We start from the raw sequence: 21,810 nt of genomic DNA on the forward strand, positions 1-21,810 counted from the left end.
CAGTCCGTGTTGGGTGTGTGTGGGGTCTTTGAGGATGGAGGCAGCTCTCCTCTGGACTCTGGACTTGACCAGCTGTGTGGTGTTCAGTGTCCAGGTGAGGTCCTCAGAGATGTAGACGCCCAGGTATCTAAAGCTGCTCACCCTCTCCACTTCAAGCCCCGGATAAACAGCGGTTGGTGAGGCCTCCTCTTCATCCTCGTGTCCACTATTATCTCCTTTGTCTTATCAGTGTTGAGGGTGAGGTTGTTGTCCTCACAGCATGACACCAGACCGCCACCTCTCTCCTGTAAGCTGCTTCGTCCCCTCCAGTGATGCGACCAATCACTGCAGCGTCGTCCATGAACTTCAAAATAATGTTATCTTTGTTGGAGGTGACACAGTCGTGGGTGTACAGGGTGTAGAGGATGGGACTGAGGACGCAACCTTGTGGAACACCAGTGTTTGTAATATTGCTGGCTGAAGTCATGTTGCCGATCCTGACGGACTGGGGCCTGCCAGTCAAAAAGTCCAGTAGCCAGCCACAGAGTGTTGCCAGCTTGTGAGTGAGTTTGTAAGGGATGACTGTATTGAAGGCGGAGCTGTAATCAACAAAAAGCACTTCGAAGTATAAGCCTTCGTTTTCCAGATGGGAGAGGGAATAGTGAAGGGCAGCAGCAATGGCGTCTGATGTGTTATTTGCAGTTAGTTAGGTGCTGTATAAAAACCACATTAAATTCTGTAAACCAATCAATCAGTCAATCAATCAATCAATCAATCAATCAATCAATCACACACACACACTTAAAAAGTAAAATTGGGCTGGGCACACATGAGCCAGGTGAGGAAACACTATCACAGGGAGCCGTCTGCACGGGAGCCGGTCACAGACCGCAGCCTCCAGGCTGGGCACACAGCAGGAGGGAGGCAAAGAAGCCCCCAGCCAGGCTGAGAAGACCCACAGAGCCCCAGCCGCCACGGTCGATCACAGCCCCAGTGCAGAGAGCCCCTCCGAGGAAACACTGGAGATATGACCTAATAAGAATATATACAGGATAAAAAGATCAAATAAATAAGAATGGGACAGAGTATAAATATAGAGTAAGAAGATAAAAATGAATAAGAATAAAATCAATAAATATTAGGTAAAACCTAAATTAATAATATAAATAGAATAACAGGATAGAATAAATAAGCATAAAATAAATAAACGTTAGGTAAAAGCTAAATTAAAAGGTGGGTCTTGAGCCTGTTCTTAAAAACATGTACGTTCTCTGCGGCCCTGAGCTCCTCCGGCAGGCTGTTCCACAGCGAGGACCATACCACTGAAAAGCTGCCTCTCCGTGAGTATGTGTCCTGACTTTAGGGACAATCAAAAGGCCAGTACCAGAGGACCTCAGGGTCCATGAGGTTTCATATGGTAAAAGCAGATCTGAGAGATAAGAAGCCCAAGACCATTAAGACATTTAAAACCAATAAAGAACTTTAAAATCGATCCTGAAACACACGGGAGCCAGTGCAGCGATTCTGAAACCGGTGTAATGTGGGCCCGCCCTCTGGTCTTTGTCAGCACACGAGCTGCAGAGTTTTGTAAAAGTTGTAAAGGTGAAATATTCTTTTTGGGGAGACCAGAGAGCAGGGCATTACAGTAATCAATGCGACTGGTAATAAAAGCATGCATCAGCATCTCCGTGTTGGCCGAGAGAGAATAGGGCGGACTCTGGCTATATTTTTAGATGATAAAATCCAATTTTGGTTACATGTTTAATATGTGGGATAAAACCAAGCTCAGAGTCAAAAAATAACACCCAGGATTTTCACTTGTAGCGAAGGACATAGTGAAAATGCTTGTAATTTAGACAAGAGTTTCTCTCTCTGAGCCTCAGGACCGATGATTAAAACTTCAGTTTTGTCCTGGTTAAGCTGTAAAAAGTTTTCTGCCATCCAAGATTTAATATCTAGAATACAGTTAAAAAGGGCATCCATTGGTCTGGTGTCATCAGGGGACACGGAGATGTACAGCTGAGTATCATCAGCGTAACTGTGGAAGTTCACTCCATGCTTCCTGATGACACCGCCAAGAGGTAGCATATACAAATTAAAAAGTACAGGGCCTAAAACCGACCCTTGAGGCACACCACATGTCAGTTTATGGATCATAGAGGAGCATGTATCCATACTCACCATAAAAGTTCTGTCTGAGAGACAGGAAGTGAACCAGTTGTGTACAGCACCAGAGAGGCCCACCATGTGTTTCAGTCTGTTTAAAAGAATAGCGTGGTCTACTGTATCAAAGGCTGCGCTTAGATCCAGTAGCACCAGGACAGAGCTTTTGGGCGTCCCAGTTACATCTAAGATCATTTAAAACCTTTAGGAGAGCAGTCTCTGTGGTGCTGTGGTTCACCCTAAATCCAGACTGAAATATCTCCGTGATCTGTCTATCATTCAAAAAGTCATTAATCTGAGTAAAAACAAGTTTTTCTAAAATTTTACTTAAAAATGGTAAGTTGGATACAGGTCTGTAGTTATTAAAATCATTACAATCCAAATTACAATCCAAATCCAAATCACACCGGTGTATACAAACTTTTTTCCCAGGCCTGACAGAACCTGTTCTGATTCGTTTGGATGTGGATTCAAAGGTCAGTGATCAGATGAAGGTAAAAAGGCAGAACTTGCTTTTGTTTCATTTACCTTTTGTTTAATCTGAGAAATTAGATGGAAGGCTTTGCTTTATTTATTACAACCTCGGTACAGGATTATTGCATCTACTCTACATGCTAACTTATGTTAATTCAGCTTCTGTGTCAATGTCTTGGTCTTTCTACTTGGTGCTCTGTCTTCAGACACTTGCTATTCAAACCTTTTGTATTCTTCTCCCAGAAATGTTGAATGATTTAAATGTAAAGCCCAAAGCAAAAGTCCTTACAGTCACCTGGATGTTTCCATGGCTTTGAGCATGTTTTCATTTCTTCTAACTTCCATCAGCTGTCATTCTTCCACCTGCGTGTGGATGACAAGCCGGCTCTGCTGCTCCACCTCCTGAGGAACGTAGTGAAGCCTCAGGAACAGACAGTGGTCTTTGCTGCCACCAAACACCATGTGGAGTACCTAAAGGAGGTAAGATAACAGTGTAGCATAGATTTGTGAGAATGTTAAATATTGTTTAAAAAACTAGAGCTTTAGTTGACTTATCTTTTCTGATGTCCAGCTGCTGTCGTCAGAAGGTTTAGAGTGTGCCTACATCTACAGTGCCCTTGATCAGACTGCCAGGAAGATCAACATTGGGAAATTTGTGCACCGGAAAGCCATGGTGCTTCTGGTGACTGATGTTGCTGCTCGTGGTATAGACATCGCCCTGCTGGATAATGTCATCAATTACAACTTCCTCCAAGGCCAAACTCTTGCACAGAGTTGGTGAGCAGCATTACGAGTATTTTTTCCCTGTCTTTTCCATCAGGGCGTGTGGGACGAAGCGGTCAAGTGGCACAGCCTATAGTCTGATTTGTCCTGATGAAATGCCTTATGTCTATGACCTCCACCTCTTCCTAGGGCGACCAGTTCAGTTTGCTTCACCTGAACACACACAAGGTAGACTCTACTGCATGCCTGTCAGATGAACAGTTTAACTGATGTGCTACACATTTGAGGTTGCTAATAAACTTTATTTAGTGCTCTTTTTATCTGTCACTGTATTGAAATGTCTGCATTTCTTTTCGTACTCAGATTCAGAAGGTGTGTTTGGTCGAGTCCCTCAGAGGATCTTGGATGATGAAAGTGCTCATGTGATCACGTCTCATGAAAACTCGCTGGACCTGCAAAATCTGCTCCGTGTCTCAGAGAACGCCTACAAGCAGTACCTCAAGTCGTGGCCAAACCCCTCGCCGGAGTCCATCAGACGGTTAAAAACGTAGTAAAACACCAGCCAGTGAGGTGATGCGTGCCAAACGCTCTAAAGACACTCGGCTAGTGGACAAATTCAGCAAGCAGAGAGAGGACCGAGCTGCAGAAAGCAGGCTGCAGCAGCCAATCAACCCCACCACTACTGCTGACTGTGACATCACAGAAAAGGAGGAGAGTGATCTAAATGTAAGCCTGGGTGAAGTATTGTTTCTTTCTTTCCTCCCTGGATCGTTGTAGTTGCAGGTTCAGATCAGTTTCATAAAGGATTAAGCACACACATTGAACTCCAGGAAATCATAAATCAAAATATGGATATTACCTGTCCACAGATTCATGGTGACATAACTGCTCTTTTAACTGTTTGGTGACTTTGATTTGTTTTGTGATTGTAGAAATGGTTTACATGAGCTTTTAGCTGAGATTCAGAGGTTTCTGCAGCACTTATATTTCTGACCTCTTGTTATAACCGATTAAATGCGATCTCCTCCCTTTTGCCCCATTTTTGATGGTGTGGGTGCAAATGATCAGGCATGACGTTCTCATAATAAATGAGATAAGATACTGCAAATAATTATTTCTGCATTTGTGCAATTGAAATGAATTGAAAATGTGTATGCAATGATACAGTTTTAAAGATTTGGCCTAAATAATTTTTCGAGTGAATGAGCCTAAACATGATGACCTAATCAGTGACACCGTGTCACATGTGACACACACACACACACACACACACACACACACACACACACACACACACACGTATGACTTTGGCGGCTTGAGCTGAAACAATTTCAGTGTTTCAAACCATGTTCCAGGGTTTTTCCTTCACCATTTATGAGGTTTCAAGAAGAAAATAAGCGACAGATATGAATGTTTTTGAAAAGTTCTGTAAAGATTAGACGAAAAATACTCAAAAGATAAATTCAATTGGTTTATTATAAACAAGCAAGTCAAAAAAAGTTAAACAAGTAAATAATGAAACAAGGTAAAACGAAGTAAGAACAAAAATGTTAAACAAGTAACTAATGAAACAAGGTAAAATGAAGTAAGAACAAAAATGTTAAACAAGTAACTAATGAAACAAGGTAAAATGAAGTAAGAACAAAAATGTTAAACAAGTAAATAATGAAACAAGGTAAAATGAAGTAAGAACAAAAATGTTAAACAAGTAACTAATGAAACAAGGTAAAATGAAGTAAGAACAAAAATGTTAAAAAGTAACTAATGAAACAAGGTAAAAGAGAGAAAACCCCAACAATCCCCTCTGAGCAAGCACTAGGCGACAGTGGGGAGGAAAAACTGCCTTTAAACGGGCAGAAACCTCCGGCAGAACCAGGCTCAGGAGGGGACAGTCAACTGCCGGGACTGGTTGGGGGGAAGGACAGAGGTGGAGCAAGACGAGGCTACATCAGGTGAAGCAGCAGAGTCCCTCCTCCAGGGCAAGCGGAAGCATTTTTTCTTCTTTTTCATGGACTTTTCCACAAGCGCCTTTTTCTCCAGGATGAGGGTTCTCAACTGATCGATTGTTTCCGCGTTTTGCTTGTCAAGTTTCTTGCATGTTTGCTCCACCTCTTCTAATGTTGCTTGTTTTTCTTCAAGCTTTTCTTTGAGTTCTTTGGATGTTGCCTCCTGCATTAGCTTGTCCTTGTGCATGTCTGCATTTCTCTCTTGTACTTCTTTGTACATGTCTTCTAACTCCTCATTTCTTCTGTGGATGTCTTGGAGAGTACGCTGCAGGTCGTCATGTATTTTGTCTTGGTGTTGCTTTTGCGCCTGCATTTCAGTGTGTTTGCGCTTCAAGTTGTTGTATTCCAACAATATCCCCTTAGTGAGCTCTGAGTTGTTTCTTGCCATGTGATCAATCCTTTTCTGCATCTGTGAGCATCTTTTGTCCAGTTTTTCCTTTTCCCCTTCTAGTTCACCTGTTTTGTCTTTCAGTTCATTACAAAACTGTTGCAGTTTTAGATTTTTACCCTCAAAGTCTTTGACAGTACGTTTCTCTTCTTTCAATGTTTCTTGCTGTTGCACTTTCTCTTGAAGAAGGACTTTATTTTGGCGCACTGTTTCATCCAACTTTTCTTTCAGCATTCTGTATTTTTCCTCCGTGACTTTGAGTTTGTGCTGCAAGTCTATTTGCTTTGTCTCCTGTTCTTCCTTCTGTTGGAGGATTTCTTTATTTTTTTTCACAGCTTCATCGAACTTTGTTTGGAGCAGCTGATTCATTTGGTCCATATATTGGAGATCCCATTCTGTCTTCTCAACAGTAGCTTTGCTGTCTTGAAGCTGGTTGGACATCTCCTTTAGTTCCATGCGTCTTTTGCTTGTTTTCTTTAATCAGGAAGACGATCTGCTCTCGGGCTTGTCCAAACCTGATTCCCCAGCCCTCATTAATAATTTCTATGTCGGGCTGGCGTTGTTGTCTTTCCTCCAGGTTTTTTTATTTTGCGCTTCCATCTGTCTACACTTCTCCTCCAGTTGAAGTTTCTCTTCTTCAATTTTTGAATTTTATTCTGAGGTGGTAGTTTTCCTTCCTACTGTCATGTAATGCCCTTTGGATGGATAAGAGGTCACTTGGGGAAATTGGCTGGCCACGCCAGGAAGGAGAAGCGGCGTGTTCATTTTGTTTTGGTTGGTGTCTTGTTGGGTACATGTTGAAGGCTGTACACGACGACTCTGAAAAGCTTTCCAAAACTTTCTGTGGTGAACGTTTGAAGGCTGCAAACACAAATGCTGCGAAGAAACGAACTAAGAATAGCTGTGTCTCACCCCTATTTATGGAAAAAACTTCAAAGGATTAAAGGTTCTTAAGGCGACCTTGTGACATCATCACTCCGTGAGCCAATGAGATTGTCGTGTGAAATTTTGGAATGGGGATATTTTTTTTAAACTGTTTTCAAATTTAACTTAATATTTGACTGTTTCTTAAATGACCTGTTTAGCTGATTAAGAAATTAATTGCCACGAACATACCTAATGTTATATAACAGACAACAGAAAAACAGACATTTTTCTGTTTTATTTAAAAAATTTAATTATCCTACTTTTTATAAGAGGAACATTATTTAAAGAATATGTATTTAATTAAAAACTCTCTATTCATCTAAAGGGTATAACAAAAATGTGAGCTTCCTGCTCGAAAATGAAATGAACAAAATAAATGGAGTATTTCTCTGCAATTACAAACTTTGTGTAAACAATCTTGATTTCAAAATAAAGCTAACCCTTGTGAGATGTCATCAGAGGTGTAAATATTACTGCAGATGTTACTATGTCAAAGTCTCACAATTGTCTTATGTTATTTATATAGGCAAGACCTACTTTTCACTTTTTTGCTTTGCTTTATGTTCTTAAGTGTATTAGTTCGCCAGCAGCAAGAACATGTACTAGTGTCAATAATAATAGTACGGTGGATTAGAAAACCTGCTCACAAGTTGAATAAACACCCAGGATTGTTTCATCATTTTCATTCAAAACCAATATTTGAGTCAAAAAGAGAAAGTTGTTTGTGCTGTCTGATGGAGATGAAGCAAAATAAAATGCAGTTTTGATGTAGCTGATGTTGTATACAAACTAGAAGAGGAAGATAGTAGGATCTCTGTATCATGTTTTGTCACTTTGTACCATGTAATTCTTTCCATTTCCACCAGGGGTGTTTTCAGAGGTGGTAGGTGGTAAAAGAAGAGGTCAGCAGGAAGATGGTGAAGAACGACCAAAGACCAAGAAAAAAAGGCAGTCGGGCAAAGATGAAGAGTATTATATCCCTTACAGACCTAAAGACTTTGACTCTGAGAGAGGGTGAGGCATTAAACTGTTGCATCTATTTCTTTAAAAAAAATGTGAATGGCTTTGTGTTTTATGCTGTTTTGTCCTGTGTTACGCGTCGACAGGTTGAGTCTCGGTGGAGAGGGCAGTGCTTTTGAACAGCAGGCCTCTTCAGCTGTCCTTGATCTCATGGGAGATGAAGGCGATCGCCTTAACCAGCAGAAAAAAATGATGAAATGGTACAAATTTCCCTATGTTTGACTCAATATCCATAAAATGGTCATTTAAAACTATAATTTAAAGTCTTTTCCCCCCCTTTGTTTTATTAGGGACCGTAAGAAGAAGCGTTTTGTGAGAGAAACGGGAAAAGAAGACCAGAAGAAGAAGATCAAAACAGACAGCGGTCAGGTTATCAGTAACAAGAAGAACAGGAAGAACTTGTATCCTTCCAACAAAAAGCTTCTCTGTGTGCTGCTCTTAATGACCCTCTTCTCTACTCCTATGACAATGTTAAGCTGTATTGTGAAGATGTTGTATCACTTGACAACATGTCAGTTATGAGGAGTGGAAGAAAAAATACAAGATTGATGATACAGGATCTGGATCAGACGGAGAAACAGGCGGAGGAGGCAGGAAGCCAGCAAGAGGTAGGACGGCATCAAAATGAATAGCACAAACACGTCTGCCTGTTAAATATAGACCATCAGCCACCATGTTTTAACTCAAGTCTAAAAGTAAATACTTAGAGCCCCTCTTCCAGCCATGCAAGCTATAACCTCCAACCTCTTTGTTGTGTCGTGCCTCTCCCAGGTCGTGGCCGTGGCCGACGAGGTCCAAACGTACAGAGCTCCGGTGACCACAAAGGACGCTCGGAGCTGAAAACAAAGGATCAGATCATGAAGCAGCGCAAGAAAAAGCAGAAGCACCAGTTCCTGCAGGGCGGGGGGATGAGCAAGCTCCGCTCCAAGAACAAAAAGTGGCTCGGAGAAGTGAAAAGTCAGGTTTTGGAAGGGGGTGGCCATAAGAAAGGCAAGCTGAGGAAGAAGCTGTGAGGAGGACAGAGGGTTGATGGTGTGGAGGACATCAAGAGGAAGTAAGCGTCAGAATCACCTGAGAACATCACCAAAGATTTTTCTGGCGCTTTGTGTGACTGTAGATTAAGGAGACAATGATTTGTGCATCTTTACGCTGCAGAAATGCACGTCACTTCTTCCTTGATGGCCTGTTGAACTCTGCGTTTGCCACAGAGTTATGTTTAATTATGATCCACTAACCTGGATTTACTACTTGTAAGCATGTTGGCAGTCTAATAAAAGTGTTTTGGAGTACTGAAATATGTCTTATCAAATTGGGAAAATACAGATATTAGGTGCTTAATTTCAAGATTCAAAATTCAAAGTGTTTATTGTCATATGTCCAAAGAACAAAAAGGCATTTCTCTGTGCAATGAAATTCTTTCTTTGCTGTCCACACACAGATGCTGATTAATATATACAATAGAAATAGAACATATAAAATACAAATAGTAAAAATAAATAAATGAAGACAAAAAAGAAGACAAAATATTGAAGTGTGAAACAGAGATGTGTGTAAAAGAGTAATGAGCTTAATATGCAGGATGACCTGATGTGCAAAAGTTATTATTACTGTTCAAAAATAGGTCAGCTGTCCATGAGCCTGATAGCAGTGGGGAAGAAGGAGTTGTTGAGTCTGGATGTTCTGGATTTCACACTTCTGAACCTTCGTCTCGAGGGCAGAAGTGTGAACAGTCCGTGTTGTTGGTGTGTGTGGGGTCTTTGAGGATGGAGGCAGCTCTCCTCTGGACTCTGGACTTGACCAGCTGTGTGGTGTTCAGTGTCCAGGTGAGGTCCTCAGAGATGTAGACGCCCAGGTATCTAAAGCTGCTCACCCTCTCCACTTCAAGCCCCGGATAAACAGCGGTTGGTGAGGCCTCCTCTTCATCCTCGTGTCCACTATTATCTCCTTTGTCTTATCAGTGTTGAGGGTGAGGTTGTTGTCCTCACAGCATGACACCAGACCGGCCACCTCTCTCCTGTAAGCTGCTTCGTCCCCTCCAGTGATGCGACCAATCACTGCAGCGTCGTCCGCGAACTTCAAAATAATGTTATCTTTGTTGGAGGTGACACAGTCGTGGGTGTACAGGATGGGACTGAGGACGCAACCTTGTGGAACACCAGCGTTTGTAATAATGCTGGCTGAAGTCATGTTGCCGATCCTGACGGACTGGGGCCTCCCAGTCAAAAAGTCCAGTAGCCAGCCACAGAGTGTTGCCAGCTTGTGAGTGAGTTTGTAAGGGATGACTGTATTGAAGGCGGAGCTGTAATCAACAAAAAGCACTTCAAGTATAAGCCTTCGTTTTCCAGATGGAGAGGGAATAGTGAAGGGCAGCAGCAATGGCGTCTGATGTGTTATTTGCAGTTAGTTAGGTGCTGTATAAAAACCACATTAAATTCTGTAAACCAATCAATCAGTCAATCAATCAATCAATCAATCACACACACACACTTAAAAAGTAAAATTGGGCTGGGCACACATGAGCCAGGTGAGGAAACACTATCACAGGGAGCCGTCTGCACCGGGAGCCGGTCACAGACCGCAGCCTCCAGGCTGGGCACACAGCAGGAGGGAGGCAAAGAAGCCCCCCAGCCAGGCTGAGAAGACCCACAGAGCCCCAGCCGCCACGGTCGATCACAGCCCCAGTGCAGAGAGCCCCTCCGAGGAAACACTGGAGATATGACCTAATAAGAATATATACAGGATAAAAGATCAAATAAATAAGAATGGGACAGAGTATAAATATAGAGTAAGAAGATAAAAATCAATAAGAATAAAATCAATAAATATTAGGTAAAACCTAAATTAATAATATAAATAGAATAACAGGATAGAATAAATAAGCATAAAATAAATAAACGTTAGGTAAAAGCTAAATTAAAAAGGTGGGTCTTGAGCCTGTTCTTAAAAACATGTACGTTCTCTGCGGCCCTGAGCTCCTCCGGCAGGCTGTTCCACAGACGAGGACCATAACACTGAAAAGCTGCCTCTCCGTGAGTATGTGTCCTGACTTTAGGGACAATCAAAAGGCCAGTACCAGAGGACCTCAGGGTCCGCGAGGTTTCATATGGTAAAAGCAGATCTGAGAGATAAGAAGCCCAAGACCATTAAGACATTTAAAAACCAATAAAAGAACTTTAAAATCGATCCTGAAACACACGGGGAGCCAGTGCAGCGATTCTAAAACCGGTGTAATGTGGGCCCGCCCTCTGGTCTTTGTCAGCACACGAGCTGCAGAGTTTTGTAAAAGTTGTAAAGGTGAAATATTCTTTTGGGAGACCAGAGAGCAGGGCATTACAGTAATCAATGCGACTGGTAATAAAAGCATGCATCAGTATCTCCGTGTTGGCCCGAGAGAGAATAGGGCGGACTCTGGCTATATTTTTAGATGATAAAATCCAATTTTGGTTACATGTTTAATATGTGGGATAAAACCAAGCTCAGAGTCAAAAATAACACCCAGGTTTTTCACTTGTAGCGAAGGACATAGTGAAAATGCTTGTAATTTAGACAAGAGTTTTCTCTCTGAGCCTCAGGACCGATGATTAAAACTTCAGTTTTGTCCTGGTTAAGCTGTAAAAGTTTTCTGCCATCCAAGATTTAATATCTAGAATACAGTTAAAAGGGCATCCATTGGTCTGGTGTCATCAGGAGACACGGAGATGTACAGCTGAGTATCATCAGCGTAACTGTGGAAGTTCACTCCATGCTTCCTGATGACACCGCCAAGAGGTAGCATATACAAATTAAAAAGTACAGGGCCTAAAACCGACCCTTCAGGCACACCACATGTCATTTTATGGATCATAGAGGAGCATGTATCCATACTCACCATAAAAGTTCTGTCTGAGAGATAGGAAATGAACCAGTTGTGTACAGCACCAGAGAGGCCCGCCATGTGTTTCAGTCTGTTTAAAGAATAGCGTGGTCTACTGTATCAAAGGCTGCGCTTAGATCCAGTAGCACCAGGAGTGAGAGCTTTTGGGCGTCCCAGTTACATCTAAGATCATTTAAAACCTTTAGGAGAGCAGTCTCTGTGGTGCTGTGGTTCACCCTAAATCCAGACTGAAATATCTCCGTGATCTGTCTATCATTCAAAAGTCATTAATCTGAGTAAAAACAAGTTTTTCTAAAATTTTACTTAAAAATGGTAAGTTGGATACAGGTTTGTAGTTATTAAAATCATTACAATCCAAATTGCTCTTCTTCAGAAGGGCCTCACCACCGCCGTTTTAAAGGCAGCAGGAAGACACGCAACTGAGAGAGCAATTCATCATGTATAAAAGCTCAGCTTCAAGAAATCCATAAAGTGTTTTAAAAAGTGAAGAGGGATTGGATCTAAAAGACATGTGGTGGGTCTCACTGTGGAGCTGCTCACCCTCTCCACATGTCCTATTCGCAATTATTTATCATTACCGCTGTCCAAGTGGTCTCATTTCAAAGTTCAAAGCGAGCATCGAACGGGCAAGAAAAGCGACTTTTAATTGACTTTGAATGTGTTGCGGTTTTGATATCAGATGGGCTGGGTTGAGAAACTGGCTTAGAATTCCTCTTGCCTTCAGCATGGCCATGCCCTCTGACTTCTGGCATCAACACGGCATTTTACCCAGGGAAATGTTTATTTCGCTTTTCTTTTTGGACTATTCTCTGTAAATTCCTGAGAAAATCTGAGAAGATCAGGAGTGTCTGAAAATGTAAAATAGCCCATCTGTCACCAACAGCAATGCTGCCTTCAAAGTCACTTAAATCACCTTTTTTTTCTTTTTTTTTTTTTTCTGGCGTGTGATTGACTGATTAGATATTTGCATTCACAAGCAGCTGAATAGGTTAGTGGATAGTGAGTCTGTACTGTGTTATTGTATATTGTTTTTCAGTTATTGCCTTTCACTGTTCTTGTAACAGTGACAATAAAAAGCTATTCTATTCTATTCTATTCTATTCGATAGAAGTTTTTTTTCTTTAAGTAATTTAGTAATTTTCACATCTCCGCTCCGTAAAGTGCAGACATAATAGTAAACATCATTTACATGTCCAGTTTTAAAATGTTTTTAATCTTGTCTGGTAAATTTTTCTTTTTTGTCAGTCACTTACATTTAGGAAAGGAAAGTTTGAAAAAGGAAATTTGACGTGTATGTTCTAAGACGGGTAGGCAACCTTTTGATGGTGAGTGCCATTTAAAATTTCCTCAGAAGTCAGTGTGCCATATGATTGCATTAGCAATAAATTTAATAACGCTCTATATTAAGTTACACATTATATAGAACCACTTTATAGAATTATATTTGTTTGCAAATGTTGGCAGCTATCAGCGAATAGTTATCAGCTATTTTGAAACAAAAAAAGACACTTTTATTCATAACAAGAACTCCATAACAGCAAATGAACTGTACAACAGAAAATACAAATGCTACTTATGGTCTCCTCACAACAATGATAAGAAAAATAAACTGGGCCAATATGGTATGTTTGTTAATACAGAGACACACATGTTAATGTGATCTCTGGTCTCCCACTCAGAGACACAGGTCTCCGAGTGTCCAGCATTCAGACGGCTACCTGAGGACACTCATGTGAGAGAAAATCTGCTCACACAGATATGTAGAGCCAAATACTGTCAATAAGGCCTCTGCAATGTTCTGAAGACAGTTAAACTTGTCAGGTAGTGATGTCCAGCAGGTGAAAATGCAGCTCCATGAACACGCACAGCTGTGGATTCCAGCTGCTTCGATGTCGCATTAACTGGCATTAACTCAGCCAGTTAATGCGAGACAAATCTAGCTGCTCATTAAAGATTTCTGGTTTAATCAGAAAATAAAACATTCGTCCATACACCTGAAAGTCCCAAAAATGCATTGTGTCTCGAGTCTATGGATGCATTTTGACTAAAGACCGGCCCCCCAGATATTAAAGCCATAAAGCCTTTGAATGAAAACAAACGCTGTTGTGACAGTGATGTACACTGTCTTGTTGGTAAATGTATGATTTCTATTCATTTTACGTCAGATAAAAACATTGGTTGTAAGCTTTAGATAATTATTTAATAACAGCCAGACATTTTAAATGAGAATAAGAAAGTATTTCCTTGTGTCCCCTTTCCTGTTAATGCCCTATGGGCCCCTGGCAAAACTTTGCTAGACCCGCCCCTGCACAGTTACCAGCTGTCAGCTACCTAGAAAAGGATCCTGGTGTTATTTGTCTCTCAGAGACAGTTCATAACTTCCCTTCAACTCATTCATGTCACCTAAAAGGTAAACCTGTTTCTCCATCACCTGTTCAGCTCTGATGAGTCAGTAAGGACATCTCCTGGTTTCATCTTCATGTTTCCCTCTCACCAGATAACCAAACCGATATCATGAACAGCAGCTTTTACAGCTGTGGCTCCAGCAAACATCAGCTGATACTAGAAATTAATATTAAATAAATTCTAACAACAGCTGACCAAGCTTAAACGTGCTGCTGTTGTTTAGTGCGACATCCGGCAGTTTCCTCTTTCTGGCGCAAAGTGAGCGATAAACAAACAAGAGAGAAAAGCCGATCAGCTGATCATTGATCAGTTTCACGATTGAAGTAGCAACAGAGAGAGAGGGAGAGAATGAGAGGAGAAGAAGATGCAGCTGTGCAGCAAAGACACAGAATAACTCCAGCTTTGTGTCTTTTTAGATATAACGGGGGCATAAAAGCCATTCAGGCACTTACATGCAAAAAGAGACTTTTAGAATTAAATAAAATGTTCATTTTTGTATTAAAAGGATCATTAAAATAAAGCTCACAAACGTGTGTCACTGGGCAAACTTAATCAGCATGTTATTAAAATTTTGCAGTCCTTTGTTGAGAAACCAATATTAAGTACCGAACAAAACAGAAAATTGTTTGGTTTTATGTGGTAAAAAACTGGAATTTATCTGGTAAATATGATTAAAACTAGGGTAGTGTAGTTGCTTTTATCCCAAATATATGTTCCAGTCTGTTTTATGAAATGTTGTTTATAACTAAAGAAGTAATGTTTTTTTACACATTGGGTTAATCTAATAAATTAACCCTCCACGGTGTAGTTTCTCAAAGATTTTCTGGCTTATTTTCTCATCATAAAACATATTCATTCAACTTAGCTTCCGTATTTTTTAGCATCTAAAGGCAAATGATCCTAATTATATTCACACGGTGTATACAAAACTTTTTTCCCAGGCCTGACAGAACCTGTTCTGATTCGTTTGGATGTGGATTCAAAGGTCAGTGATCAGATGAAGGTAAAAAGGCAGAACTTGCTTTTGTTTCATTTACCTTTTGTTTAATCTGAGAAATTAGATGGAAGGCTTTGCTTTATTTTTTACCTCGGTACAGGATTATTGCATCTACTCTACATGCTAACTTATGTTAATTCAGCTTCTGTGTCAATGTCTTGGTCTTTCTACTTGGTGCTCTGTCTTCAGACACTTGCTATTCAAACCTTTTGTATTCTTCTCCCAGAAATGTTGAATGATTTAAATGTAAAGCCCAAAGCAAAAGTCCTTACAGTCACCTGGATGTTTCCATGGCTTTGAGCATGTTTTCATTTCTTCTAACTTCCATCAGCTGTCATTCTTCCACCTGCATGTGGATGACAAGGCGGCTCTGCTGCTCCACCTCCCGAGGAACGTAGTGAAGCCTCAGGAACAGACAGTGGTCTTTGCTGCCACCAAACACCATGTGGAGTACCTAAAGGAGGTAAGATAACAGTGTAGCATAGATTTGTGAGAATGTTAAATATTGTTTAAAAAACTAGAGCTTTAGTTGACTTATCTTTTTCTGATGTCCAGCTGCTGTCGTCAGAAGGTTTAGAATGTGCCTACATCTACAGTGCCCTTGATCAGACTGCCAGAAGATCAACATTGGGAAATTTGTGCACCGGAAAGCCATGGTGCTTCTGGTGACTGATGTTGCTGCTCGTGGTATAGACATCGCCCTGCTGGATAATGTCATCAATTACAACTTCCCTCAAGGCCAAACTCTTGCACAGAGTTGGTGAGCAGCATCTGAGTATTTTTTCCCTGTCTTTTCCATCAGGGCGTGTGGGACGAGCGGGCCGAAGTGGCACAGCCTATAGTCTGATTTGTCCTGATGAAATGCCTTATGTCTATGACCTCCACCTCTTCCTAGGGCGACCAGTTCAGTTTGCTTCACCTGAACACACACAAGGTAGACTCTACTGCATGCCTGTCAGATGAACAGTTTAACTGATGTGCTACACATTTGAGGTTGCTAATAAACTTTATTTAGTGCTCTTTTATCTGTCACTGTATTGAAATGTCTGCATTTCTTTTCGTACTCAGATTCAGAAGGTGTGTTTGGTCGAGTCCCTCAGAGGATCTTGGATGATGAAAGTGCTCATGTGATCACGTCTCATGAAAACTCGCTGGACCTGCAAAATCTGCTCCGTGTCTCAGAGAACGCCTACAAGCAGTACCTCAAGTCGCGGTCAAACCCCTCGCCGGAGTCCATCAGACGGGTTAAAAACGTAGTAAAACACCAGCCAGTGAGGTGATGCATGCCAAACGCTCTAAAGACACTCGGCTAGTGGACAAATTCAGCAAGCAGAGAGAGGACCGAGCTGCAGAAAGCAGGCTGCAGCAGCCAATCAACCCCACCACTACTGCTGACTGTGACATCACAGAAAAGGAGGAGAGTGATCTAAATGTAAGCCTGGGTGAAGTATTGTTTCTTTCTTTCCTCCCTGGATCGTTGTAGTTGCAGGTTCAGATCAGTTTCATAAAGGATTAAGCACACACATTGAACTCCAGGAAATCATAAATCAAAATATGGATATTACCTGTCCACAGATTCATGGTGACATAACTGCTCTTTTAACTGTTTGGTGACTTTGATTTGTTTTGTGATTGTAGAAATGGTTTACATGAGCTTTTAGCTGAGATTCAGAGGTTTCTGCAGCACTTATATTTCTGACCTCTTGTTATAACCGATTAAATGCGATCTCCTCCCTTTTGCCCCCATTTTTGATGGTGTGGGTGCAAATGATCAGGCATGACGTTCTCATAATAAATGAGATAAGATACTGCAAATAATTATTTCTGCATTTGTGCAATTGAAATGAATTGAAAATATGTATGCAATGATACAGTTTTAAAGATTTGGCCTAAATAATTTCTCGAGTGAAAGAGCCTAAACATGATGACCTAATCAGTGACACCGTGTCACCTGTGACACACACACACACACACACACACACACACACACACACACACACACACACACACACATACGTATGACTTTGGCGGTTTGAGCTGAAACAATTTCAGTGTTTCAAACCATGTTCCAGGGTTTTTCCTTCACCATTTATGAGGTTTCAAGAAGAAAATAAAGCGACAGATATGAATGTTTTGAAAAGTTCTGTAAAGATTAGACGAAAAATACTCAAAAGATAAATTCAATTGGTTTATTATAAACAAGCAAGTCAAAAAAGTTAAACAAGTAAATAATGAAACAAGGTAAAACGAAGTAAGAACAAAAATGTTAAACAGGTAACTAATGAAACAAGGTAAAATGAAGTAAGAACAAAAATGTTAAACAAGTAACTAATGAAACAAGGTAAAATGAAGTAAGAACAAAAATGTTAAACAAGTAAATAATGAAACAAGGTAAAATGAAGTAAGAACAAAATGTTAAACAAGTAACTAATGAAACAAGGTAAAATGAAGTAAGAACAAAAATGTTAAACAAGTAAATAATGAAACAAGGTAAAAGAGAGAAAACCCCAACAATCCCCTCTGAGCAAGCACTAGGCGACAGTGGGGAGGAAAAACTGCCTTTAAGCGGGCAGAAACCTCCGGCAGAACCAGGCTCAGGAGGGGACAGTCAACTGCCGGGACTGGTTGGGGGAAGGACAGAGGTGGAGCAAGACGAGGCTACATCAGGTGAAGCAGCAGAGTCCCTCCTCCAGGGCAAGCGGAAGCATTTTTCTTCTTTTTCATGGACTTTTCCACAAGCGCCTTTTTTCTCCAGGATGAGGGTTCTCAACTGATCGATTGTTTCCGCGTTTTGCTTGTCAAGTTTCTTGCATGTTTGCTCCACCTCTTCTAATGTTGCTTGTTTTTCTTCAAGCTTTTCTTTGAGTTCTTTGGATGTTGCCTCCTGCATTAGCTTGTCCTTGTGCATGTCTGCATTTCTCTCTTGTACTTCTTTGTACATGTCTTCTAACTCCTCATTTCTTCTGTGGATGTCTTGGAGAGTACGCTGCAGGTCGTCATGTATTTTGTCTTGGTGTTGCTTTTGCGCCTGCATTTCAGTGTGTTTGCGCTTCAAGTTGTTGTATTCCAACAATATCCCCTTAGTGAGCTCTGAGTTGTTTCTTGCCATGTGATCAATCCTTTTCTGCATCTGTGAGCATCTTTTGTCCAGTTTTTCCTTTTCCCTTCTAGTTCACCTGTTTTGTCTTTCAGTTCATTACAAAACTGTTGCAGTTTTAGATTTTTACCCTCAAAGTCTTTGACAGTACGTTTCTCTTCTTTCAATGTTTCTTGCTGTTGCACTTTCTCTTGAAGAAGGACTTTATTTTGGCGCACTGTTTCATCCAACTTTTCTTTCAGCATTCTGTATTTTTCCTCCGTGACTTTGAGTTTGTGCTGCAAGTCTATTTGCTTTGTCTCCTGTTCTTCCTTCTGTTGGAGGATTTCTTTATTTTTTTTCACAGCTTCATCGAACTTTGTTTGGAGCAGCTGATTCATTTGGTCCATATATTGGAGATCCCATTCTGTCTTCTCAACAGTAGCTTTGCTGTCTTGAAGCTGGTTGGACATCTCCTTTAGTTCCGCCGTCTTCTGCTTGTTTTCTTTAATCAGGAAGACGATCTGCTCTCGGGCTTGTCCAAACCTGATTCCCCAGCCCTCATTAATAATTTCTATGTCGGGCTGGCGTTGTTGTCTTTCCTCCAGGTTTTTATTTTGCGCTTCCATCTGTCTACACTTCTCCTCCAGTTGAAGTTTCTCTTCTTCAATTTTTTGAATTTTATTCTGGAGGTGGTAGTTTTCCTTCCTACTGTCATGTAATGCCCTTTGGATGGATAAGAGGTCACTTGGGGAAATTGGCTGGCCACGCCAGGAAGGAGAAGCGGCGTGTTCATTTTGTTTTGGTTGGTGTCTTGTTGGGTACATGTTGAAGGTTGTACACGACGACTCTGAAAAGCTTTCCAAAACTTTCTGTGGTGAACGTTTGAAGGCTGCAAACACAAATGCTGCGAAGAAACGAACTAAGAATAGCTGTGTCTCACCCCTATTTATGGAAAAAACTTCAAAGGATTAAAGGTTCTTAAGGCAACCTTGTGACATCATCACTCCGTGAGCCAATGAGATTGTCGTGTGAAATTTTGGAATGGGGATATTTTTTTTTAAACTGTTTTCAAATTTAACTTAATATTTGACTGTTTCTTAAATGACCTGTTTAGCTGATTAAGAAATTAATTGCCACGAACATACCTAATGTTATATAACAGACAACAGAAAAACAGACATTTTTCTGTTTTATTTAAAAAAAAATTTAATTATCCTACTTTTTATAAGAGGGAACATTATTTAAAGAATATGTATTTAATTAAAAAACTCTCTATTCATCTAAAGGGTATAACAAAAAATGTGAGCTTCCTGCTCGAAAATGAAATGAACAAAATAAATGGAGTATTTCTCTGCAATTACAAACTTTGTGTAAACAATCTTGATTTCAAAATAAAGCTAACCCTTGTGAGATGTCATCAGAGGTGTAAATATTACTGCAGATGTTACTATGTCAAAGTCTCACAATTGTCTTATGTTTATTTATATAGGCAAGACCTACTTTTCACTTTTTTGCTTTGCTTTATGTTCTTAAGTGTATTAGTTCGCCAGCAGCAAGAACATGTACTAGTGTCAATAATAATAGTACGGTGGATTAGAAAACCTGCTCACAAGTTGAATAAACACCCAGGATTGTTTCATCATTTTCATTCAAAACCAATATTTGAGTCAAAAAGAGAAAGTTGTTTGTGCTGTCTGATGGAGATGAAGCAAAATAAAATGCAGTTTTGATGTAGCTGATGTTGTATACAAACTAGAAGAGGAAGATAGTAGGATCTCTGTATCATGTTTTGTCACTTTGTACCATGTAATTCTTTCCATTTCCACCAGGGGGTGTTTTCAGAGGTGGTAGGTGGTAAAAGAAGAGGTCAGCAGGAAGATGGTGAAGAACGACCAAAGACCAAGAAAAAAAGGCAGTCGGGCAAAGATGAAGAGTATTATATCCCTTACAGACCTAAAGACTTTGACTCTGAGAGAGGGTGAGGCATTGAACTGTTGCATCTATTTCTTTAAAAAAATGTGAATGGCTTTGTGTTTTATGCTGTTTTGTCCTGTGTTACGCGTCGACAGGTTGAGTCTCGGTGGAGAGGGCAGTGCTTTTGAACAGCAGGCCTCTTCAGCTGTCCTTGATCTCATGGGAGATGAAGGCGATCGCCTTAACCAGCAGAAAAAAATGATGAAATGGTACAAATTTCCCTATGTTTGACTCAATATCCATAAAATGGTCATTTAAAACTATAATTTAAAGTCTTTTTCCCCCCCCTTTGTTTTATTAGGGACCGTAAGAAGAAGCGTTTTGTGAGAGAAACGGGAAAAGAAGACCAGAAGAAGAAGATCAAAACAGACAGCGGTCAGGTTATCAGTAACAAGAAGAACAGGAAGAACTTGTATCCTTCCAACAAAAGCTTCTCTGTGTGCTGCTCTTAATGACCTCTTCTCTACTCCTATGACAATGTTAAGCTGTATTGTGAAGATGTTGTATCACTTGACAACATGTCAGTTATGAGAGTGGAAGAAAAATACAAGATTGATGATACAGGATCTGGATCAGACGGAGAAACAGGCGGAGGAGGCAGGAAGCCAGCAAGAGGTAGGACGGCATCAAAATGAATAGCACAAACACGTCTGCCTGTTAAATATAGACCATCAGCCACCATGTTTTAACTCAAGTCTAAAAGTAAATACTTAGAGCCCCTCTTCCAGCCATGCAAGCTATAACCTCCAACCTCTTTGTTGTGTCGTGCCTCTCCCAGGTCGTGGCCGTGGCCGACGAGGTCCAAACGTACAGAGCTCCGGTGACCACAAAGGACGCTTGGAGCTGAAAACAAAGGATCAGATCATGAAGCAGCGCAAGAAAAAGCAGAAGCACCAGTTCCTGCAGGGCGGGGGGATGAGCAAGCTCTGCTCCAAGAACAAAAAGTGGCTCGGAGAAGTGAAAAGTCAGGTTTTGGAAGGTGGCCATAAGAAAGGCAAGCTGAGGAAGAAGCTGTGAGGAGGACAGAGGGTTGATGGTGTGGAGGACATCACGAGGAAGTAAGCGTCAGAATCACCTGAGAACATCACCAAAGATTTTTCTGGCGCTTTGTGTGACTGTAGATTAAGGAGACAATGATTTGTGCATCTTTACGCTGCAGAAATGCACGTCACTTCTTCCTTGATGGCCTGTTGAACTCTGCGTTTGCCACAGAGTTATGTTTAATTATGATCCACTAACCTGGATTTACTACTTGTAAGCATGTTGGCAGTCTAATAAAAGTGTTTTGGAGTACTGAAATATGTCTTATCAAATTGGGAAAATACAGATATTAGGTGCTTAATTTCAAGATTCAAAATTCAAAGTGTTTATTGTCATATGTCCAAAGAACAAAAGGCATTTCTCTGTGCAATGAAATTCTTTCTTTGCTGTCCACACACAGATGCTGATTAATATATACAATAGAAATAGAACATATAAAATACAAATAGTAAAAATAAATAAATGAAGACAAAAAAGAAGACAAAATATTGAAGTGTGAAACAGAGATGTGTGTAAAAGAGTAATGAGCTTAATATGCAGGATGACCTGATGTGCAAAAGTTATTATTACTGTTCAAAAATAGGTCAGCTGTCCATGAGCCTGATAGCAGTGGGGAAGAAGGAGTTGTTGAGTCTGGATGTTCTGGATTTCACACTTCTGAACCTTCGTCTCGAGGGCAGAAGTGTGAACAGTCCGTGTTGGGTGTGTGTGGGGTCTTTGAGGATGGAGGCAGCTCTCCTCTGGACTCTGGACTTGACC

General features: G+C 40.8%; 1 protein-coding gene and 2 pseudogenes across 1 annotated transcript; all 3 read left to right on the plus strand.

Annotated features, from left to right (window-relative positions):
• Positions 1 to 464: 464 nt before the first annotated feature.
• LOC120440840 lies at positions 465 to 8,693 on the plus strand (annotated as a pseudogene).
• Positions 8,694 to 14,957: 6,264 nt separating this feature from the next.
• On the plus strand, positions 14,958 to 20,462 carry LOC120440841 (annotated as a pseudogene).
• Positions 20,463 to 20,528: 66 nt separating this feature from the next.
• LOC120440842 (ATP-dependent RNA helicase DDX54-like) lies at positions 20,529 to 21,027 on the plus strand. The gene is made up of 2 exons (XM_039614196.1): positions 20,529 to 20,625; positions 20,789 to 21,027. Exons 1-2 carry the CDS (start codon positions 20,529 to 20,531, stop codon positions 21,025 to 21,027), a joined length of 336 nt encoding a protein of 111 aa, XP_039470130.1.
• Positions 21,028 to 21,810: the final 783 nt, after the last annotated feature.

The sequence above is a fragment of the Oreochromis aureus genome, linkage group 7 (genome assembly GCF_013358895.1).
Source record: "Oreochromis aureus strain Israel breed Guangdong linkage group 7, ZZ_aureus, whole genome shotgun sequence".
NCBI lineage: Eukaryota > Metazoa > Chordata > Actinopteri > Cichliformes > Cichlidae > Oreochromis > Oreochromis aureus.

Excerpts from the sequence above, each read along its gene's own strand:
- LOC120440842 (XM_039614196.1), top strand. The coding sequence starts at position 20,529 with ATGTCAGTTATGAGAGTGGAAGAAAAATACAAGATTGATGATACAGGA. Across the intron at positions 20,626-20,788 it reads AGGCAGGAAGCCAGCAAGAG|GTCGTGGCCGTGGCCGACGA; the intron begins GTAGGACGGCAT and ends TGCCTCTCCCAG.